This window comes from Euphorbia lathyris, chromosome 5, assembly GCF_963576675.1.
Source record: "Euphorbia lathyris chromosome 5, ddEupLath1.1, whole genome shotgun sequence".
In the NCBI taxonomy this organism is placed as follows: domain Eukaryota; kingdom Viridiplantae; phylum Streptophyta; class Magnoliopsida; order Malpighiales; family Euphorbiaceae; genus Euphorbia; species Euphorbia lathyris.
The window spans coordinates 3,072,294-3,091,161 of NC_088914.1; the positions used below are offsets into that span (position 1 = coordinate 3,072,294).

Genomic DNA, 18,868 nt, shown 5'->3' on the forward strand with positions numbered 1-18,868 from the left:
TTGACGTCAATTAATTTAAAAGTGAGCTGGCCTGAATTAAAGTGCGACTAGTATGGTAGGGCGGGGGCTGCGCAGTTTCGATGCCTTAGATCTTTTTCTGAGATTTTCATTCCGCACTCTAAAACCGGTACTTTTAACATAGCCCCGAAAGATCTGATCCCTTTTGTTTCAGTGACTCATGTTGAACCCGCCTCACACCTAAAGCTGTCTCTTTTGCATTCCCAATTTCTTCCGCGTATGCATTTTTGGCAGAATTAAAAGGTGTCATTTTTGCTATACAATGTACTTGGGATAATGGTTGATAATTTTACATTTTGATGTACAATTTTTATTTCTGCACACAAAACTCCACAATCTTATGATGACCTCCTACTAAAGTGTAAAACAGATAAAAATGACATATCAACCTTAGTTAACACTAATTTTTAACCAAACATGTAACACATTTATCTTCTTCAATCCATATAGATTCGTCCAAATCCAATAATTGATTGCATGAGAAAGTGAGAGTTAGAAAGAGAAAATGGATTGAAGAAGGGAAAATTATTAGAAGCATCTGGTTTTCAATGTCAAACTGAGGATCTTCCATACATAGGGTAAATTACATTCATGGCCAATAAATTTTACTCATTTTAACATTGTGGCCACTGAAGTTTAATTCTTAACGGTATGACCATTGAACTTTACACTTTTTAACATCGATGGCCACTCACGCCTCAAAACGACCGTTGACGGTCTCAAAATAAAAAATTCAAAGAGTTAATGATATTCTAAGGAACTTTAATTCTTGAAAATTTTCGGTTTTAGGTCATTTAGGTGTTGTTTGGTTAGGGGAGAGAGTGTGAATTTTTAGAGAGAGAAATCTCAAATAAATGTGATTTTGGAAAATAAAAATGTGGTTTCATGGTAAATGTCGTTCTGAACAACTTTAATTCTTGAATAATTTCATTTTGAGGTCGTTAACAGTCATTTTGAGAAGTTAGTTAAAGTTGAGTGGCTACCGGTGTTAAAAAGTGCAAAATTCAGTGGTCATACCGTTAAGAATTGAAGTTCAGTGGTCACAATGTTAAAATCGGTAAAGTTCAGTAGCCATAAGTGTAATTTACCCTCCATACATATTTTGACATATGTAACATGGACCCACAATTATTATAAGAGGTCCTACGATTTTAATTATTAAGTGGGGTCACAATACACGTATCCAAATGTGAATTGGGGATTCTTCAAATGACATGGAAGATCATATATATGCTTAATATAAGAACTCTTGAAGAAGATGGGTGCGTATCATTTTTGGTTAAAAATTTGTGATGTGGCATGTTGACTAGGATTGACCAGTCAATTTTACCTGTTGTACATTTTAGTGGGAGGTCACCGTAAAATTATGGAGTTTTGTATGAAAAAATGAAAGTTATAAATCAAAATATGAAACAAGGTAAAAGTATACACCACATACGTAATTTATCCCACGTTCTTCTCAAAATTAAGGGATAAGGTGGAAAAATACTCCTAACATTTACAACCACGAGTAATTTTACCCCTAATATTGTCAAGTTGGATCAATTTGAGAAATAATTCATCAAAACGTCTTTTCGGCCACGAATTTTATCATTTACACGACTCATTTTATCACTCATTAGTAACAGATTATAAACATATGATTAGACGTGAACAAAAAAAATTAATTTTTTAAAAAAAATATATTGTTTACTGTACGATTTAGACAAAAAAAAAATTCAAAATATTTTGTCAAATTTATAAATATCAACCTTCAATTCTATTATTAATCACATAAAATATTTTTTTTTAATCGAACTGATATGTAATTGGTATAGAATAACGAGCAAAATATATGTGTTTTATAATAATGTGTGAAACTAACCTAATTTACCAACGTTAAAGGTAAAATTACTCTTGGTTGTCAAAGTTATGGGTAAAATTATACCATTTTAGATGTTTGGGTAAAATTTTGGGTAAAATTTCTCCTGCCTGTAAACGAACAAAACTAATTGGGTAAATTACACCCATGGCCACTGAACTTTACTCATTTTAACATTATAGTCACTGAACTTTACACTTTTTACACTAGTAGCTACTAACCTTTAACTAACTCCACAAAATGACTGTTAACAACGTCAAATGAAATTATTCAAGAATTAAAGTTGTTCATAACGACATTTACCATGAAACCACATTTTTTATCTTCCAAAATCACATTTATTAGACATTTCTCTTTCCAAAAATTCACTATCTCTCATAATCAAATAATATCTGAATGGCCTCAAAATGAAAATTTTCAAGAATTAAAGTTCCTTAGAATATCATTAACTCTTTGAATTTTTTATTTTGAAGCCGTCAACGGTTGCTTTGAGACGTTGAGTGGTCACCGATGTTAAAAAGTGTAAATATCATTAAGATTTGAAGTTAAGTGACCATAATATTAAAATAAGTAAAGTTCAGTGGCCATGGGTGTAATCAGGGCCGTCTTAAACTTTTTGGGGCCCATGTGCTAAACTTTTCTTAAACCCTTACTAATTAATAGAATTTTGTATTAATGTTGTAAATTTTGAATGGTTGAATATCTAAATCACATACGCACTCAATGTAATGAAAATGTGTAAATAAATCTTATTACATTATATTATTATTTTATTATTTTAAGCTAATATCTATATTTGACTAAGCACATCTTAAATTTTGGGGCCTTATGAGGCCCTGTGCATTACCACTCCTTGCACGCTCTCTTCTACTCCCGTGGGTGTAATTTACACTCCAAAACCCAAACATGTGCTGTTACGGAATAGAAAGTACAATAGGAAGTACAGTAGCTTTAGTGGAGAGTAGAGTAGGGAGAGTGAGATTAATGGAGAGTAGTAGGGAGAGTGTGCTTAGAGTACATAGTACAGGAGACTAGGAAAAAGGTAAGTGACAACATAATTTTTAACACGGTGAATCAGCCGAGCCGTTCATTAACGGCTAGATAAAAAAAAAAAAACTTGACTTGAACATATGAAACTTGAGTTGAAAGCTTGTCAGCATACTTAATTATAGATTTATGAATGAATGAGCTGATAAAAAATTTCAGATTCTAATTTTTACGAACGCGCTTGTTAGCAAGATTGGTTGGATTATTTTTTGGATAAATTTCAAATAAAATCCATGTAGTTTCACTAATTTTCAGATAAATGACTGTGATTTACTTTTTTTTCAAAGTAATAACTGAGGTTTCCAACTTTAGCAAAATAATGACTTTTTCGATTGATACTATTAAAATCACCTTTGACGACTTCAAAAATGACATATTTTAAGAAATACTAATATTCTAAGCAACTTTAATTCTTCAACTTTTTTGTTTTGAGATTATTTAGATGATGTTTGGTAAAGAGAGAGAAAGTTAATGTTTAGAGAGAGAAAATTCTAAAAAAGATGATTTTCGAAAATCGAAAATGTAATTCCATAGCAAATATGGCATTGAATAACTTTAATTCTTGAAAATTTTCATTTTTAGGTCGTTAAAGATGGTTTTAATAGCATTAATCCAAAAAGTCATTGTTTTATTAAAAGTGTGAAACATCAATCCTCGTTTTGATAAAAAAGTAAACCATAGTCCTTTATCTGAAAATTAGTGAAACCACATAGGTTTTATTTGAAATTTACCCTTATTTTTTTAATAATAGTATTTCTGTAAAATGGGAAAATCTAAAATAACGTAATTTTGTGTAAACTTTAATTTTGTAGATTTTAAAACTATATAACTTTGTGTTAAAAAAATCAATTGAAGATAATCAATGAGTTCTTTACAAGCGAAATTTATGAACGCAATTAATGGGTTTCTCACGAACAATATATCGAGTTCGAGCTCGTTAATTTTCTAAAGAGTCAAGCATAAATAGGTTAAGGATCAACATTCAATTGCAAAAGGATTACTTTTTTATGAAATTTATTTTCAAAAATTACTCGGATTCAAATGCATTTCCACATCAATTTTATATAATTTCTCTCAATTACACAGTATGAAAAAGCGAACGAAATTGGTTAGGGTTAATAATACAGATCGGTTTCGGGACGTGTTAGTTTTAGTCGTAAACTAACAAAGATGTTCTTCTCTAGATAAACTAGAAGGAGTGAATCCCGGGTTTTACGGACTAAATCCGTAGGAAATCAATGATTCCCCATTGTTGAAGGTTTCAAACCTTAACAAGCTTCAATGAAGAAGAAGATAAATTTTGTATTGATAAAAGTTAAGGAATTACAATGAAAGAGATGATTTATATCATCTAAAACCTAAATGTCAAATTACATAAAAGGGTAAATTACATAACTAAATAAAATATAAAAATAAGGGTAAAGGGTTAAATATAAAGGGGTGGCATGGATGGTAAATAGAGAGTGGCATGGGTTGTAAATAAGGAGTGGCAAGATTGTAATTAAGGAGGAAGTTGGAGTAAGGAGCAAGTTCCTTAAAATGAAGGTACGCGGTGCGTGCCTAATTCTACGCGGTGCGTATGTGACCTCCTGGATTTCTCTCCGGATCAGTATTCATTCTACGCGGTGCGTGCCCAAATCTACGCGGAGCGTGCCCAAATATACGTGGAGCGTGCCTGAGTTGCTGTGTGGTGCTGTTTTAGCCCCCTTTACTCGCTTGTTGCTCGTGCTTGGTTCTTCCTCCGACTTCCCTTGTCCGGACCCGATCCTCCAAGGAAGATGCTCCGCATCAGTTAACATTCAATTACAATAGGATTATTTTTTTATGAAATTTATTTTCATCAAATTAAGAATATAACATACTTTTTTACATCGGTTTTTATGAAATCTTCATTTTCTTCTATGCTTTGATGACCCGATGTAACAAAAGTCGTCAGAAAAGGGAGTCGGAGTTCCGACGAACCCTCTACAATGCTAAAGTTAGTGAATATTTAAGGAAATATGAGACCAACTTAGAGCAAAGATAAGGTGTTCATGGACAAAGATAAGGTGTACATGGACACATGACAATATTTGATTGGTCTTCGGACCCTAACTTTCCGTTCCGTGATACATACGAAATTGGGGAGCGTTACTTTGGAATCTAGGATGGTCATTGATCCACAAATCATCCTAGGCAGATCCTGAAGATATTCTTTCGGACGCCAAATGACCGAAGGCATATCTTCCGCCGAAGAGAAGGGTAAACATGGGCTTTAGTGAGATTAGACCCAAACAATGGCTTCAGAACACAGCTAAAGCCCATTCAAACAATACCATATCAGATGTTCCCTTTTAGCCTCATAATGAAATCCTTTAGGGTTTCATCGACTAGAACGCTAAAAAGACATTCCTGACACCTATGACATCACCTTTCATCATTAATTAGCCGTCTTCTTTTATATTAGCAATTATTACAGGTACGCTTCGTTTGCCCTAAGAACAATAAAGTTCTCTGACCCTTCCTCTTTCTCCAACCTTCTATAAATTGAGAAGAAATGTCAAATCTTCTTCTTCCCCTACTGCTCTTGCGATTTTTGCTATTGTTTGAGAACTGTAAGTTTCTGGGTTTTTTTTCTCTTTTTTCACTTACATTCTTTCATTTCCTTTACTTAAATGGCTTCAACCTCTAAAAACGGAACCAAGAAGGTTTGCGTTAACAAACAACAAAACACCAATGATGCTATCACCGTCAAGAAAGTGGCAAAACCTCAAAAACCCAACCGTAGAGTTCCTGAACAGCCTTCCATCTTATCTACATTTCACCTGAGAGTTGTTGAAGAACAAAATGCCTGGCTTCGACGAATGATCATTTCACTTTCAAAGGATAGCGAAAGGGCTAATCTTCCCCCACCTCCACCAAATTAGGCTTATTCACCGAGTATCTAGAGTGGGAAATGAGATTTCCACTGCTAGTATGTGTCATAGCCGTTTTGACCGAATTCAATCTCTACCCCTACCAAATAAATACAAAATTATTAGTTAAGAAATTAAAGTATATTCTTAATAGTTTTATGAAAATAATTTTTTTTTAAATAATTCTTCAAGAATTATAATTGAGTTGCGACAGATTCAAATGCACTTACATACCAATTTCATATAATTTCATTCAACTTATAGGATTATTTTTTTATGAAATTTATTTTCATTAAATTATTAAGAATATAACATAATTTCTAAAACCAAAAATTATTAATGATTCGATGAAAAATAAATTTCATAAAAAAAATAATCCTTCACGAATTATAATTGAATTTCAACAGGTCTAAATATACTTCCATACTAATTTCATATAATTTTACTTAAATAAACCTTATGAAAAAACAGATGAAATTGGCTAGGAGTAACATTCAATTGTAATAGGGATACTATTTTTATGAAATTTATTTTCATCAAAACATTAAAACTATGACATAATTATTAGTTAAGAAATTAAAATTATATTCTTAATGATTTAATAGAAAATAAACTTCATAAAAATAATCCTTCAAGAATCTTTTTTACACCAATTTTGGAGTTTGGATGTTCTGTCCACATGTGTGCTGTGTAATGAGGATATGAGGACCTTTGGCATTTAAGTGTGATGTGTCCTAGGGTGATGTTTGGATTGAATGCAACCTGATGATTCTGATTGACTCATTACCTTTGTCTGCTGAAGATTTCAATTCCCTGTTCTGCACTATCATTTCGACTCAATCCAAAGAAATCAGTGGTAAATTTATTATGGTCCTATGGAGTTGGTGGAAAGCTCGCAACGACAAACTTTGGAAAAATGAGATTACAAGCGCCCGTCAGGTGGTTATTCGTGGAATGGATTGTCTGTATAATTAGCTTGCAGCCCGCAACCTCAAGCGTGATGTCCGTCCCAACATTCCCACTGACGCTGGTTGTCCAAAATGGCAACGCCCCCCTTTTGGCTCGGTCTGCTGTAATACTGATGCTGCGTTTTTTGCTGATACTGGACAGACGGGGACGGCTGCTGTTCTTCGCTCTGATACTGGCTTATTTCTTTCCGCTCGGGTCAGCCTTGGGGACGGTCCACAGCTTGTTCATGAAAGGGAAGCCTCTGCACTGCTGGATGTTATTTGATGGATTATTGATGAAGGCTACGACCAGGTGGTTCTGGAATCGGATTCACTAACGGTCGTGCAAGCTATCAACTCCCCTCTTGTCGATGATAGTGAGTTCGGTGACATTATACAACATTGCAAATCTCTTCTTAACCTTAACAACGGCTTCTCGGTCCGTTTTGTCAGGAGATTAGCTAACGGTTTAGCTGACGCTTTTGCCCGGTTAAATCCAACGTGTTCAAATGCATTTTCACACCAATCTCATATTAATATTCAATTTCAAAATATTTATTTTTATGAAATTTATTTCATAAAATCATTTAAAATATAGGTTATTAATTTCTTATTAAAACTATTATAAAATATTAATTTTAAGATTTCACCACAGTCTGAACAGTCGTAAATACACTCACACCAATCTCACATAATTTCCTTAATTTCACCTAATGAAAAAAAGGATGGGCATAAAGTTAAAATTTAAAAAATATATATATTTTATAAAATTTATCTTCACCAAATCATTAAAATTTATTTTAATTTCTTATTAAAACTATTATCGACCAAGAGGTCACGGGTTCGAGTCTTAGGAGCGGCCTCTTACCAAATAAATTGGCAGGGGAAGGCTTGCCCCCAATACACCCTTGTGGTGGGACCCCTCCCCGGACCCTCGCTCAGCGGGGACGCGTAGTGCGACCGGACCGCCCTTTTTTTATAGTTGAATTTAAATAATTATGATTACACTTTCACACGAATCTCATATAATTTCATTCAATTTCATCTCGTGTGAAAATATATGTGAAATTGCCTCGATTAAAAATAGGGTTAAATGTACCATTGGTCACTGAACTTACATGGTTGCCTCAAAATGGCCACTCAACTTCAATTTGTCTTAATAAAATCATTATACGTCAGCATCAGTGAACTCAGATTTTTATCAAAAACGACAAGTGGCACCTACATGTTGGTTATTTTTATTAAAAAAAACTAAATTTTGTTTTTTTATAAAAAAAACCCGAATGTGGCTGTCAGATGCCGCATACGTGGATGTCATGCATCATTTCGATCAGAGATATGAGTTGACTCATACTTATGAGTCACTCATATCATCATTCTAATCCCTTTTAATCACTAAAATCGTCGAAGTGATATAATTGAGACAAAACTCAAAGTTGAATGATTTTATTGAGACAATTTGAAGTTAAGTGACCATTTTAAGACAATCAAAAAAGATGAATGACCAATGGTGCATTTAATCCTTAAAAATATTATTTTTTAAATAGAATTTATTTTCATCAAATTATTAACGGGGTGTTTGTTAGAATGGATATAGGAGGTGAGGTAGGGATAAAAAACACGAGATAAGTTATCCCGTATTTGTTTGGGAGATAGAAGAGTGAGACGGATGAGGGATAAGCTTCTTATCCCTCAAATCTTATACCCAAGAAGGGGTGGTATAAGGAGGTGGAATAAGCTCCTGCGATTTTAATAGGATGTTATCCCTCAAATTAATGTTATATAGTTTAAATAAAGTTAAAATAGTAAAATGTATTATTTTATCCTCATCACTATCCCACATACCAAACATTGAATAATAATTCTCGAAGATCGTATTTTTATCCTTATCCTAGCCATTTATCTTTATCCTTATCCCAACTTTTATCCATATCTCTATCCCAATAGAATATCAAACGCCCCGTAAAAGCATAATTTAATTTCTTATCGACTCAAATAATAATTTCTTATTAAAACTATTATAACATACCAACTGCAAGATTTCATTATATTATAGTTCAGTCGGTCAGGATAATTGTAAATGCACTTTCACATAATTTCACATCATAAAAAAATGGATGAAATTATCTAAAATTAACATTCAAATTCAAAACGATTATTTATTTTTTTATGAAATTTCATCAAATCATTAAGAACATAGTTTTATTTATTTATTTTTATGAAATTTCATCAAATCATTAAGAACATAGTTTAATTAACGGTCAATTTAATAGAAAAATCAACTAATATTTATCAATCACCAACAACAACTAACAACAAACATTAAAGGTCCGTTTAGTATGACGTAATACAATGTAATATAATCAAAGTTGTAATGTAATGAAATAATGATTTCAGTACCATATTTAGTTGACAAATTTTAAAAAAAAATGATAAAATTTAATTACCATTGCGACACTTATATTTGTTTAGTTAAATATAATCATAAAATTTTATTTATACAATTAAAATCAACGATAAACATGAAAAATGAAAAAAACGTAAAAAAAAATGCGATAAACAAAAAAAACACGAAAAACAGAAAAACCCTGAAAAGTATTAGATTGAAGGATGAGAATATAAATTACGAATTTCTTTCCACCCGTACAAAGTACTTTTTAGCTTCATGTTCATTGGATTGGATTGCGTCTTAGTCTATTGCAAGCTTTGTATTTTTTTGTGTTCTTCTATTATTCGTGTTTTCACGTTTTTCGAGTTTTTCAGTTTTCACATTTTTTCCCGTTTTCCATGTTTTTCTAGTTTTTTATTTTACCGTTTAATAAGAAATATCAATAACAAAAATACAAGAATCAGACGTGATGAGAATTCATGCCTGTTTTTTTTATGTAATGCCGATTACATAAATTTGTAAAGAAAAATTGAGTGATCTAATTGTGATTTCATTACGGCATACCAAACGGGAGCTAAATAACAACAACCGAATCAAACAGCGCCTTAATATGTTATGAATTTTCCTAACTAGAACACATTTGAAAACCATATTTATTTTGAATCAAAAAAAAAAAAATACACAAAACTTGATTCATTTTCTATTATTAATGCGTGGTGTATCTCTTCCTACTTGAGAGGTTCAGGTCCGGATCTTCTTAAGACTAGATACTACATCCGTACTTTTATATAGAGGTGACAATTTTTAACATGAAAACACGAATTTACAGAGACCATCCGACGGACACTACACGATTAATATGAAAAATATTTTTCTAACATTTGTATCATATATAATCATATATGAGATAGCACGATATTCGTCAAATATAAGATTATCTAGATGAAACACTATTTCTTGTTATCGAAGATGGTGACCTTCTCGACATACCAAAAACTAACGACATGTTCCCGAATCAGGGTGTGTTTTGGTGACAACAGTTCGAACATGAACCGAGCTTCAAGGGGAAGAAGTTCGGCTAAAATTTAAGTTGCCTTCTTCTTCCCAAATAAAATGCTCCACGAGTAGGTATTACCTTTCTGTGCAGCAACTTCAACTCGTTTCCCTCCAATCTGATTCCGTATATTATAAAATTTTAATCAATACATGCAAATAATAAAGTAAATTACACTCGTGGCCCTCCAACTTAGACCGTTTTCACCGTTTATCCCCTTAACTTCATTTTGTAACAAAAAAAATACTCTAATGTCAATAGATCTGTTCAAGGGTCAGGTGAGCCGGACTTGTTTACATCTAAAAAACTTAGCCCAACCCACCCGCTATCAATTTAACTGAACTTGGGTCAGGTCCAGTTTAATGAAATCTCAAGCCCAGCCCAAACAGTTTCACCTTATATATTTTTCATTTTTAAATTATATTATATAAAATAGAGTAAATAATTTATTGGTCCCTATATTTTTACCTACTGTTTAATCCTCGTATTTTAATAATACACTATTTAGTCCTTAACTTTTGTTATATTCAACAGTTTAGTGTAAAACAAAAGTTAAAGGAGTAAATAGTGTAAAATACAAAGACTCTGTAAAGACTAATAAATTATTTTTCCTACAAAATATATAACATCTTAATATTAAAAGGTTATATATATATATATATATATAAATTTAGAAACAAATACTGTGGAACACATTAATTTTGGCTTAGAAATACCTTGTCCATGAGCCAGTGGCCAATGGTTGGCATGTATTGCACAAGATACATAACACCTAATACAGGCTGGAAAAAAGACCAAAATATCAAACAATATTTGCAAAACTGAAATTCAGACAATATAATTATGACTTTATTGTAAAGATCCGGTCCGAGAACTGGTAAAGAGCGCTTTGGAGGCAAAAATGAACTAAATCTCACGTCATAAAATGAAGACGGTGAGTGGGCTGTATTAGTAGGATGTGTAGAGGTGGGAATTATCGGTTTCGTGTCGTGTTCGTGTCATGTCAATTATCGATTACTGTCAAATGAGTCAACCCTAACCCAACCCAAAAAAAATTGTGTAACAATCGTGTGAACCTAATCGGGTTAGTGTTTATTTCATATCGTGTTTTCGAGTCATGTAATTTTACTATGTACCTATGTTAACAGTGACATTTAAAATATAGAAGGATATGGTAATATTTCTAAATATTTTATGTCATTTTTGGATTAGCATGTTCACAGTGATCATCCAAAAATTTGGTAATATCATGTTGCGTTCATTTAACGTATTTACAAGTCACATATAACTAACTTTATTATCTCTTGACATATAAAAATATAAGAGATTTGAGTCGTGTTTGCAGATAATAATTGCAATTTTATTACCTTTATTAATTAAGAGAATATGATCATAATTTCAAATATTTGTGTCATTTTCGAGTTAGCAAGCCAACCCTAATCTACCCCAAAGAATTGCTTGTCAATTTCGTGTCAACCCAAAAATGACATATTACCTGCTAAACTAAACTCAAACACTAAAATTGTGTATCGTGTAACCAGGTCGTGTGTGATTTTGCCACCTCACGTGTCCTCCTCGAGTTACACTTAAGTCCCAGATTCTTCTGTGATGGATAAGCATGGCGTCTCTTGTGCAATTTGAGTAACAGAAATATCCAAAAGGAAAGTAAAATACCTGGTATGATATCCAAGCTTCTTTTAGACCATGAGTAGCAGCAATAATTGTCAATTCTGCACACCTTTCTGATGACACACGCTTCTGCAACATAATATAAATTCTTTAACATCCACCGGGCCTAATATAAGTAATCAATCATCTTAAACTCGGACCTAACTCACCTCAAAATGACACTTTAAAGGCAGAGGATTGCCTCGCAGTTATAAATCTCTCAAACTACCTTTATAGCTAACCAATGTGGGATACTTAACACCCCCTCATGTTCAGAGTTGGACATGTAGAGCGTGAAATTTGCAGGATTAGACATCTTCAGGTGTCCCAACATTGCACTAGGAGGTTCTAATATCATTAGTGTTAAGTATGACATTTGCTAGCTATGAAGATAATCAGTCACTTATAAGCATGAGAGAATCCTCGACCTTCAACATGCCTTTTGGAGAGGAGTTATGAGTTAGACCCAAGTTTAAGGTCGTATCAGAGCCTTGTATATCAAGGTTTGATCTCCCATGTGTATTTGCTTCACGCTCTATATGGTTAAGGTCGAGAAGGGATGTGTTAAATCCCATATTGTTTAACTAGTAAGCTATATGGCTCTTTTATGTGTGAGACAATTCTCTCTCTTAAAAAAACGTACCTCACGACTTTTTACTGAGGTTGTTTCTCCAGAGCTACTTGATGTATCTATTGGCCCCGGACAAACAATGGTTACCTTAATCCCTTTTTGATAGAGCTGTTATAACACAAGATTATATGCACCATAGGAGCTAGAGATTGAAAAATCTGTGACAATTTATTATACCATGATAACTGGACATCGCTAATATGCAAAGAAAGAACAATAAAAAATTACTATTCCTTCTTTCTTTTTGGATAAGGTGCAAAAATACACTAACATTAATAGCTAGGAGCAATTTTACCTCTAATGTCTAAAATGGTGCAATTTATTCTCAACGTTGGCGGCCAATACACGAAAGTTGGCAAGTTTGGTCAATTTCAAACATTATTAAAAAAACATAGATTTTCTGTTCCCGTATTCTGCATGAGTTGCATATCAATTGGTTCTAACAAAAATTTGTTTTTATAATTTTATAATAGAATGGGATAAGATGCAAAAATACCTTAACGTTTACATCCATGAGCAATTTTAACCCTAACGTCTAAAATGGTGCAATTTTACCCCTTACGTTGACAAAAAAAAAAATATACTGTATTTTATTTTGTACAAGTTGGACAAAAAAAAATTCAAATATTTCACCGAATTTAAAAATATTAATATCCAATTCTATTACTACACAAAAAATATGAAATCTTTTTAGAATTAAATTGAATGGAATTGGTGCAGAATAAGGAACAAAATATCTGCGTTTTATAATAATGTCTACCCAAGTTGCCAATGTTGGGGTAAAATTGCTCTTGGCTGCCAACTTTAGGGGTAAAATTGCATCATTTTAGACGTTAAAGGTAAAATTGCTCATGCCTATAAACATCAGGGATATTTATCCCTAATAGAATTAGAGATTAATATATTTTTAAATTTGACAAGTTATTTGGATTTTTAAATTTTTTTTTCCAACTCATACAGAACAACACGGTATAATTTTTTTATTTTTTCTCATGACGAATGACAAGATTCATGATGTAAAGACAGTTCGAGAAATTATTTCTTCAATTGACCCAACATGTCAATGTTAGGAGTAAAATTGCTCTTGATGCCAACATTACGGTAAAATTGCTCCTAGCGGTCAACGTTAGGGGTATTTTTGCATCTTATTTCTTTTTTTCTCATAATTGAAATTGTCTATATATACCTCTGAGCGCAAGGAATGAAAATACCCGTTTAGAGCAAATTTTGAAGCTGAGTACACAGCCTGACCTGGAGCAGGTACCTTGCCTGCAGCACTGCTCATCTGCTCATCAAGTACAAATAATATTGTAAGAAATGACAATAACAGTAAGGCTATGTTGCACAAAAACTTTGATTTGAAAGCATTTCACACTTATGTATCCCTTTCGGAAACCCAAACTCTTTGAAACTTGTATAAAACATTTCAGGACACGTTGCTGTAATTTGAAAAAATTGGAAACTCATTTCCTAGGATGTAATGCATCTTCAAAAGTAGATCAATGCTAATTACATGTTTAGTAAATCCCTAATATATTCTAGATTAGATCATCTTCTACAGGCTTTCGAAATGAAAATTTCCCTTTATTGTGTGACATGTATGTAATTTTTTTTAATGTAGATAGGTATAAAAAACTAAACATACATGCCTATAATTTTAAAAAAATTATAGATATACCTTTGTATTTTTATTAGTTACAAGTTTCCTTTTCCTATATTTTTTACAAGTATCGTTTCTCGGTGTTTGTTTCTATTTTCGTATCCATTTCTATTTCCATGTAACATAGCAGTAAGGTAAAATCATGTTTGAGTTTGAATTTATCGCTAGGATGTCAGGATTAGGATTTCTGACACTAAGATTAGGGCAGAAAAGATCTTAGGAGAAGAGAAGAAGAGAGAAAGAAGAGAGAAAGAAGAGAGAAGGTTAGAGAGAGATTGAGATAAACAGAGAAAAGAGAGAATAGATAGAGAGTTTAGAAAAAAGAAATAAAGATTTCATTAATCAATTTGCATAATGAATTGGTACAGTACAATTCTCTTAAATAGGAAAAATGGGAAAAGGAAAGTATACTAGTCTTCCTAAATTCATGGCCCTAATAATTCTACCTTACCTTAAATCACCCTATTAATTCTAACCTACCTTAAATAAGAATAGGAAATATAGCAATTCGCTCTAAATAGGAATAATTTGAATAATTGTGACATAGGACTGTAAAATCATGTATTGCACAAATTTGCAGTAAATTTTTTCAAAATGTGAGCTTCCAAATATAAATGTTCATCCACGTACCACAACAAAATGGCCCCTCGCTCTCTGCAGCATGAAAGGTGCCAGTAGCGTTGTAAGAGATATTGTCCCCAGAACATTAATGTTGAATGTAGCCTATTTAAAAAACAAAGTATGTATCATTAGTTTTGTAAGGGAGGCTCAAAGAAAGTAGTACCCAGTTATACACTACTCGAGTCTTAGGCAGGCAGTGTACATCTGAATAGCTAGTCAAAAAGATTCTACATAGTTCATCTAGGCATCAGAATGCATAATATGGTACCTTAAGACTCTCCTCGGTGACATCCAGAGCCGTTGTTTTCTGCCCCAGAAAGATAAGTGGGTGAATAGAAAGTACTTCTCTGCTCAAAATGCTAATCACTTATGCATTACATACATATAAATTGGGACCTCACTATTCCAAATTAGAAATGTCTACTTACAGGACGCTCATAGGCCGCATTATGGATCATGATATCAACTCCGGTGGAGAAAAAGGACTCTGCTTTCTCTACTGCCTTTCTAAGAGAATCTTCACCGGATGCCAAATCCAAAGGCAAAACCTTCACCTCATTAGGTGCATGTTTACCTGTGGGCATGCCAACCACATGTCAAAGAACAGTAAAAATCTCTGCTAACTTTAAAGGCTTTGTGCAGCTTCAGATGAATAAACACACCTGTAAGTTGGTTCTTAACTCGCTCCAGTTCAGCTTCATTCCTTGCAGAAAGAATGAGTTTGGCACCTAAACTTGCCAACTGTTTAGCAAGAATCTCACCTGAAATTCACCATCAAAAGAAGAATGATGGATAGGATAGGACTTAGTTAGGAGGAGTGTGTAATAAACACACTAAACATAACGAGCTTCGCTTAATTCAGTGACGGTTGCAGTATCCAGACATAAAGACACAAAGCAAACAACACAATTCTATTCACAATGTTTAAGCTCTGCTGCTCATACAGATTTTTAACATGAGGATGACATTGTTGGGGCTATTCCACTAAAATCAAAAGAATTAATGCCCAAAACATTATATACAAATAGATTTCCTTCCTCCACCGGAAGTTTGAAGATAACTTTTTTGCTTTGCAAAGAATGGAGATAGTGTTAGGAATTGAATTGGATCGGGGATTGATTAAACAAGTTTAATATGTGCAAAGGAAATTGCAAGCTAACTCAAAACACAAGATTGAGTCGAAGCATTATTTTTAAGAATCAAGATTACAAGATTGAGGAACACTCACCAAAACTCTTTGAATGCTCGAGAACTCTCTTAACTTTCTTGCTTTTGTCTCTATAGAACTCACCAATGTTTATACAATCCTTCTCATACTTAAAACACTTTTTTAATGACTTTATATAGGCCCCATAAATTCCCCGCGTCCTTAAAAGACCTAATCAAAGTGTAATTATGAAGTGTAAATCAAATAGGAATCAGTTTCCTATTTTTCAGATTACCGACACAATCGCGACGGACTAGACGAAATTTCGGTAGCTGCTAAGAACACATCAAGTACTTTTTGCTCCTTTTCAACTTCCGCAATTTAATGCTTAACTTTATGGCAAACTTCATTGATATCTTTTAGTACCAAAACTCAAACTCTTTTGTGTCTCTAACAAAATAGTTTGACCTGGAATAAATTTTCGGCATCAACCACTTTTAATTTATTTAGAATTTTGAGCCATATAAACAAAAACAACACCAAATGGGCTGCTGGACAGAAAAGATCACTCATGAATATCTTATAAATTCAGAGAGGACAAATTAGATACATACAAAAGTTCCATCATCTTTATCAATGAAATGAAAAGGACAATATTAGCCGACCATTCTTGTTTACAGTATGACTCTAATTATGATAGCAATGAGGGTTAAATGCACTATTGGTCACTCAATCTTCATGGTTGTCTCAAAATGGTCACTCTAACTTCAATTTGTTTCAATAAAATCACTCCATTTTGAATTTCTCAATAAAGTCAATCCGGCAACGTCAAGAACAAAAAAACACTGGAAATATGACATGTCTTCCACATCAGTAGTCAACTTTCACTGCTGACCGAAACGACACGTGACTACACCTAGCTTACCGAAATGACATGTGACTTACTAGCTAACATTTGTTGCTTCGGTGATCTAGGTGGCAGCCACATGTCCTGCCGCTGATATGGAATTCACGTTGTTTTTCTGCTTTTAAAGTCGCCAGAGTGACTTTAACAATACAAAATTAGAAATTGAATAATTTTAATGAGACAAATTAAAGTTGAGTGACCATTTTGATACAACATAAAAGTTCATTGAACAATGGTGCATTTAACCCCAACAATGATAGCGCCAACGGCAATGACAGAGAAGCAGTACATAGCAAAATTGATAAGCATAATTTGCACCTTCAAACATATGCCAAAATCAAACCCAGAAATGACATAAAACAAATTAATTGCGCATCCACAGGAAAATTTCAATCATTTCAAATGATACCTATTCCACGGCTAGCTCCAGTAATCCAAACAACCTAAAAAGAAATCAATCGGACAAACAAACGAAATGAATTCAAGCACGATTGAAAATAACAAAAAAAAAGGCAATAAAAAATCGATTACGCATGTTGAAAATTGAAACTACCTTATCCTCAATTTCTTCCCGTTTTACATGATTCTTAGTCATCAAAGTGAAGTCCCCTAATTTTGAATACAATTTAACCAAGGAAAATTAAAATTACACAGTGTGAGATTAAAAGTAGATAGAGAGAGGTCCAAGCTGAAAGATGCGAAGTTAGAAAAGGAAATAAGAGAAGTACCATCGCTAGTGAAGAACTTGAAGAGAAAAGCAATGAAGAGGAGGAGGGAGAGAGCAATGAAGAGTATAAGCAGCATCTTTGTTCTTCTGTGAGATTAAGCGGAGAAAATTTATGCCTCACCGGTTTTATATAGCCTTTTCAGTGTTTAAATGTACCATTGGTCATTAAACTTGTATGTTTATCTCACACAACTTTAATTTTTCTCAATAACATCACCCAACTTATAGTTCATCTCCGGTTAAGCTATAAAAATACCCCTAACGTTTTAAGCCAGAAGCAATTTTACTTCTAACGTCTAAATGGTGCAATTTTACCCCTAACGTTTGAAGCCGAGAGCAATTTTACCCCTAACGTTAATAAATTGGGTCAATTTGAGAAATAATTCATCAAACTGTCTTCTCGGTTATGAATCTTGTTATCTACACTTCATACGTGTGTCATTTTATCAGTAACAAATCACAAACATTCGTTGGGATATGAAAAAAATAAAAAAAATATATTGTCTTTTTGTACGGATTAGACAAAAAAAATCAAAAAATCCACCGAATTTATAAATATTAATCTCAAATTCTATTATTAAATTATAAAAAACATGACATCCTTTTTTTTAGAACGAATTATTATGTAATTGGTGCAGAATAATGAACAAAAATATCTGGTTTATAATAGTGTCTGCAATTGATCCAATTTATCAACATTAGGGGTAAAATTGCTCTTGGCTTCCAACGTTAAGGGTAAAATTGCACCATTTTAGACGTTAAGGGTAAAATTGCTCCTGACCCAAAACGTTAGGGGTATTTTTGCACCTTAACCCGTTTTATCTCAATTAGTGTCGATTTTATTGATTAAAAATCATCAAAATAATGACATGGATAACACATCAACATGACTCAACTCAGATCTCTAACAGAAACTAAATGTGGCAACCAGTTATTTTTATGAAAAAAACTAAATTTTGTTTTTTCTCCATAAAAATAACCACATGTGATAACCAGGTGACGCATACGTGGATGTCATGTGTCGTTTCGGTTAAAGATATAAGTTGACTCAAGTTGATGTCTCACCTTTGTCATCATTCTAGTGCTTTTGAATCAATAAAATTGACAGAGTGATCTAATTGAGACAAAACTTAAAGTTGAGTGATTTTATAAATTGAAGTTGAGTGACTATTTTAGGAGAAACCTGTAAATTCAGGGACTAATGGTACATTTAACCCGCCTTTTCAGTAAAGTTTTGATCGTGTGCACCCAGATCTAACGTAGATCCCTTTTTATGACACGTCAGCGCCAATGTTTC

At 33.0% G+C, this 18,868-nt stretch overlaps 1 protein-coding gene across 2 annotated transcripts; it reads right to left on the bottom strand.

The window, feature by feature from the left end:
• Positions 1-9,986: 9,986 nt before the first annotated feature.
• LOC136229962 (uncharacterized) lies at positions 9,987-17,707 on the bottom strand. 2 transcript variants are annotated; one of them, XM_066018844.1, is made up of 12 exons: positions 17,573-17,707; positions 17,398-17,453; positions 17,254-17,287; positions 15,453-15,551; positions 15,219-15,364; positions 15,059-15,097; positions 14,800-14,892; positions 13,696-13,794; positions 12,522-12,617; positions 11,885-11,968; positions 10,927-10,992; positions 9,987-10,328 (listed from the first exon to the last, which is right to left on the bottom strand). In XM_066018844.1, exons 1-12 carry the CDS (start codon positions 17,646-17,648, stop codon positions 10,242-10,244), a joined length of 975 nt encoding a protein of 324 aa, XP_065874916.1. In that variant the 5' UTR covers positions 17,649-17,707; the 3' UTR covers positions 9,987-10,241. The 2 variants fall into 2 exon arrangements, with proteins under 2 accessions (XP_065874916.1, XP_065874917.1); XM_066018845.1 differs by lacking the exons at positions 17,254-17,287; positions 17,398-17,453 and having other exon boundaries at positions 17,573-17,664.
• Between the last annotated feature and the right edge of the window lie 1,161 nt (positions 17,708-18,868).

Bases quoted from the DNA above. Each gene is read 5' to 3' on its own strand.
- LOC136229962 (XM_066018844.1), bottom strand. From the start codon at position 17,648: ATGCTGCTTATACTCTTCATTGCTCTCTCCCTCCTCCTCTTCATTGCT. The intron at 15,365-15,452 runs GTGTGTTTATTC...GCATGCCCACAG, and splicing joins AGTTAAGAACCAACTTACAG to GTAAACATGCACCTAATGAG. The intron at 13,795-14,799 runs GTACGTGGATGA...CTTGATGAGCAG, and splicing joins CGAGGGGCCATTTTGTTGTG to ATGAGCAGTGCTGCAGGCAA.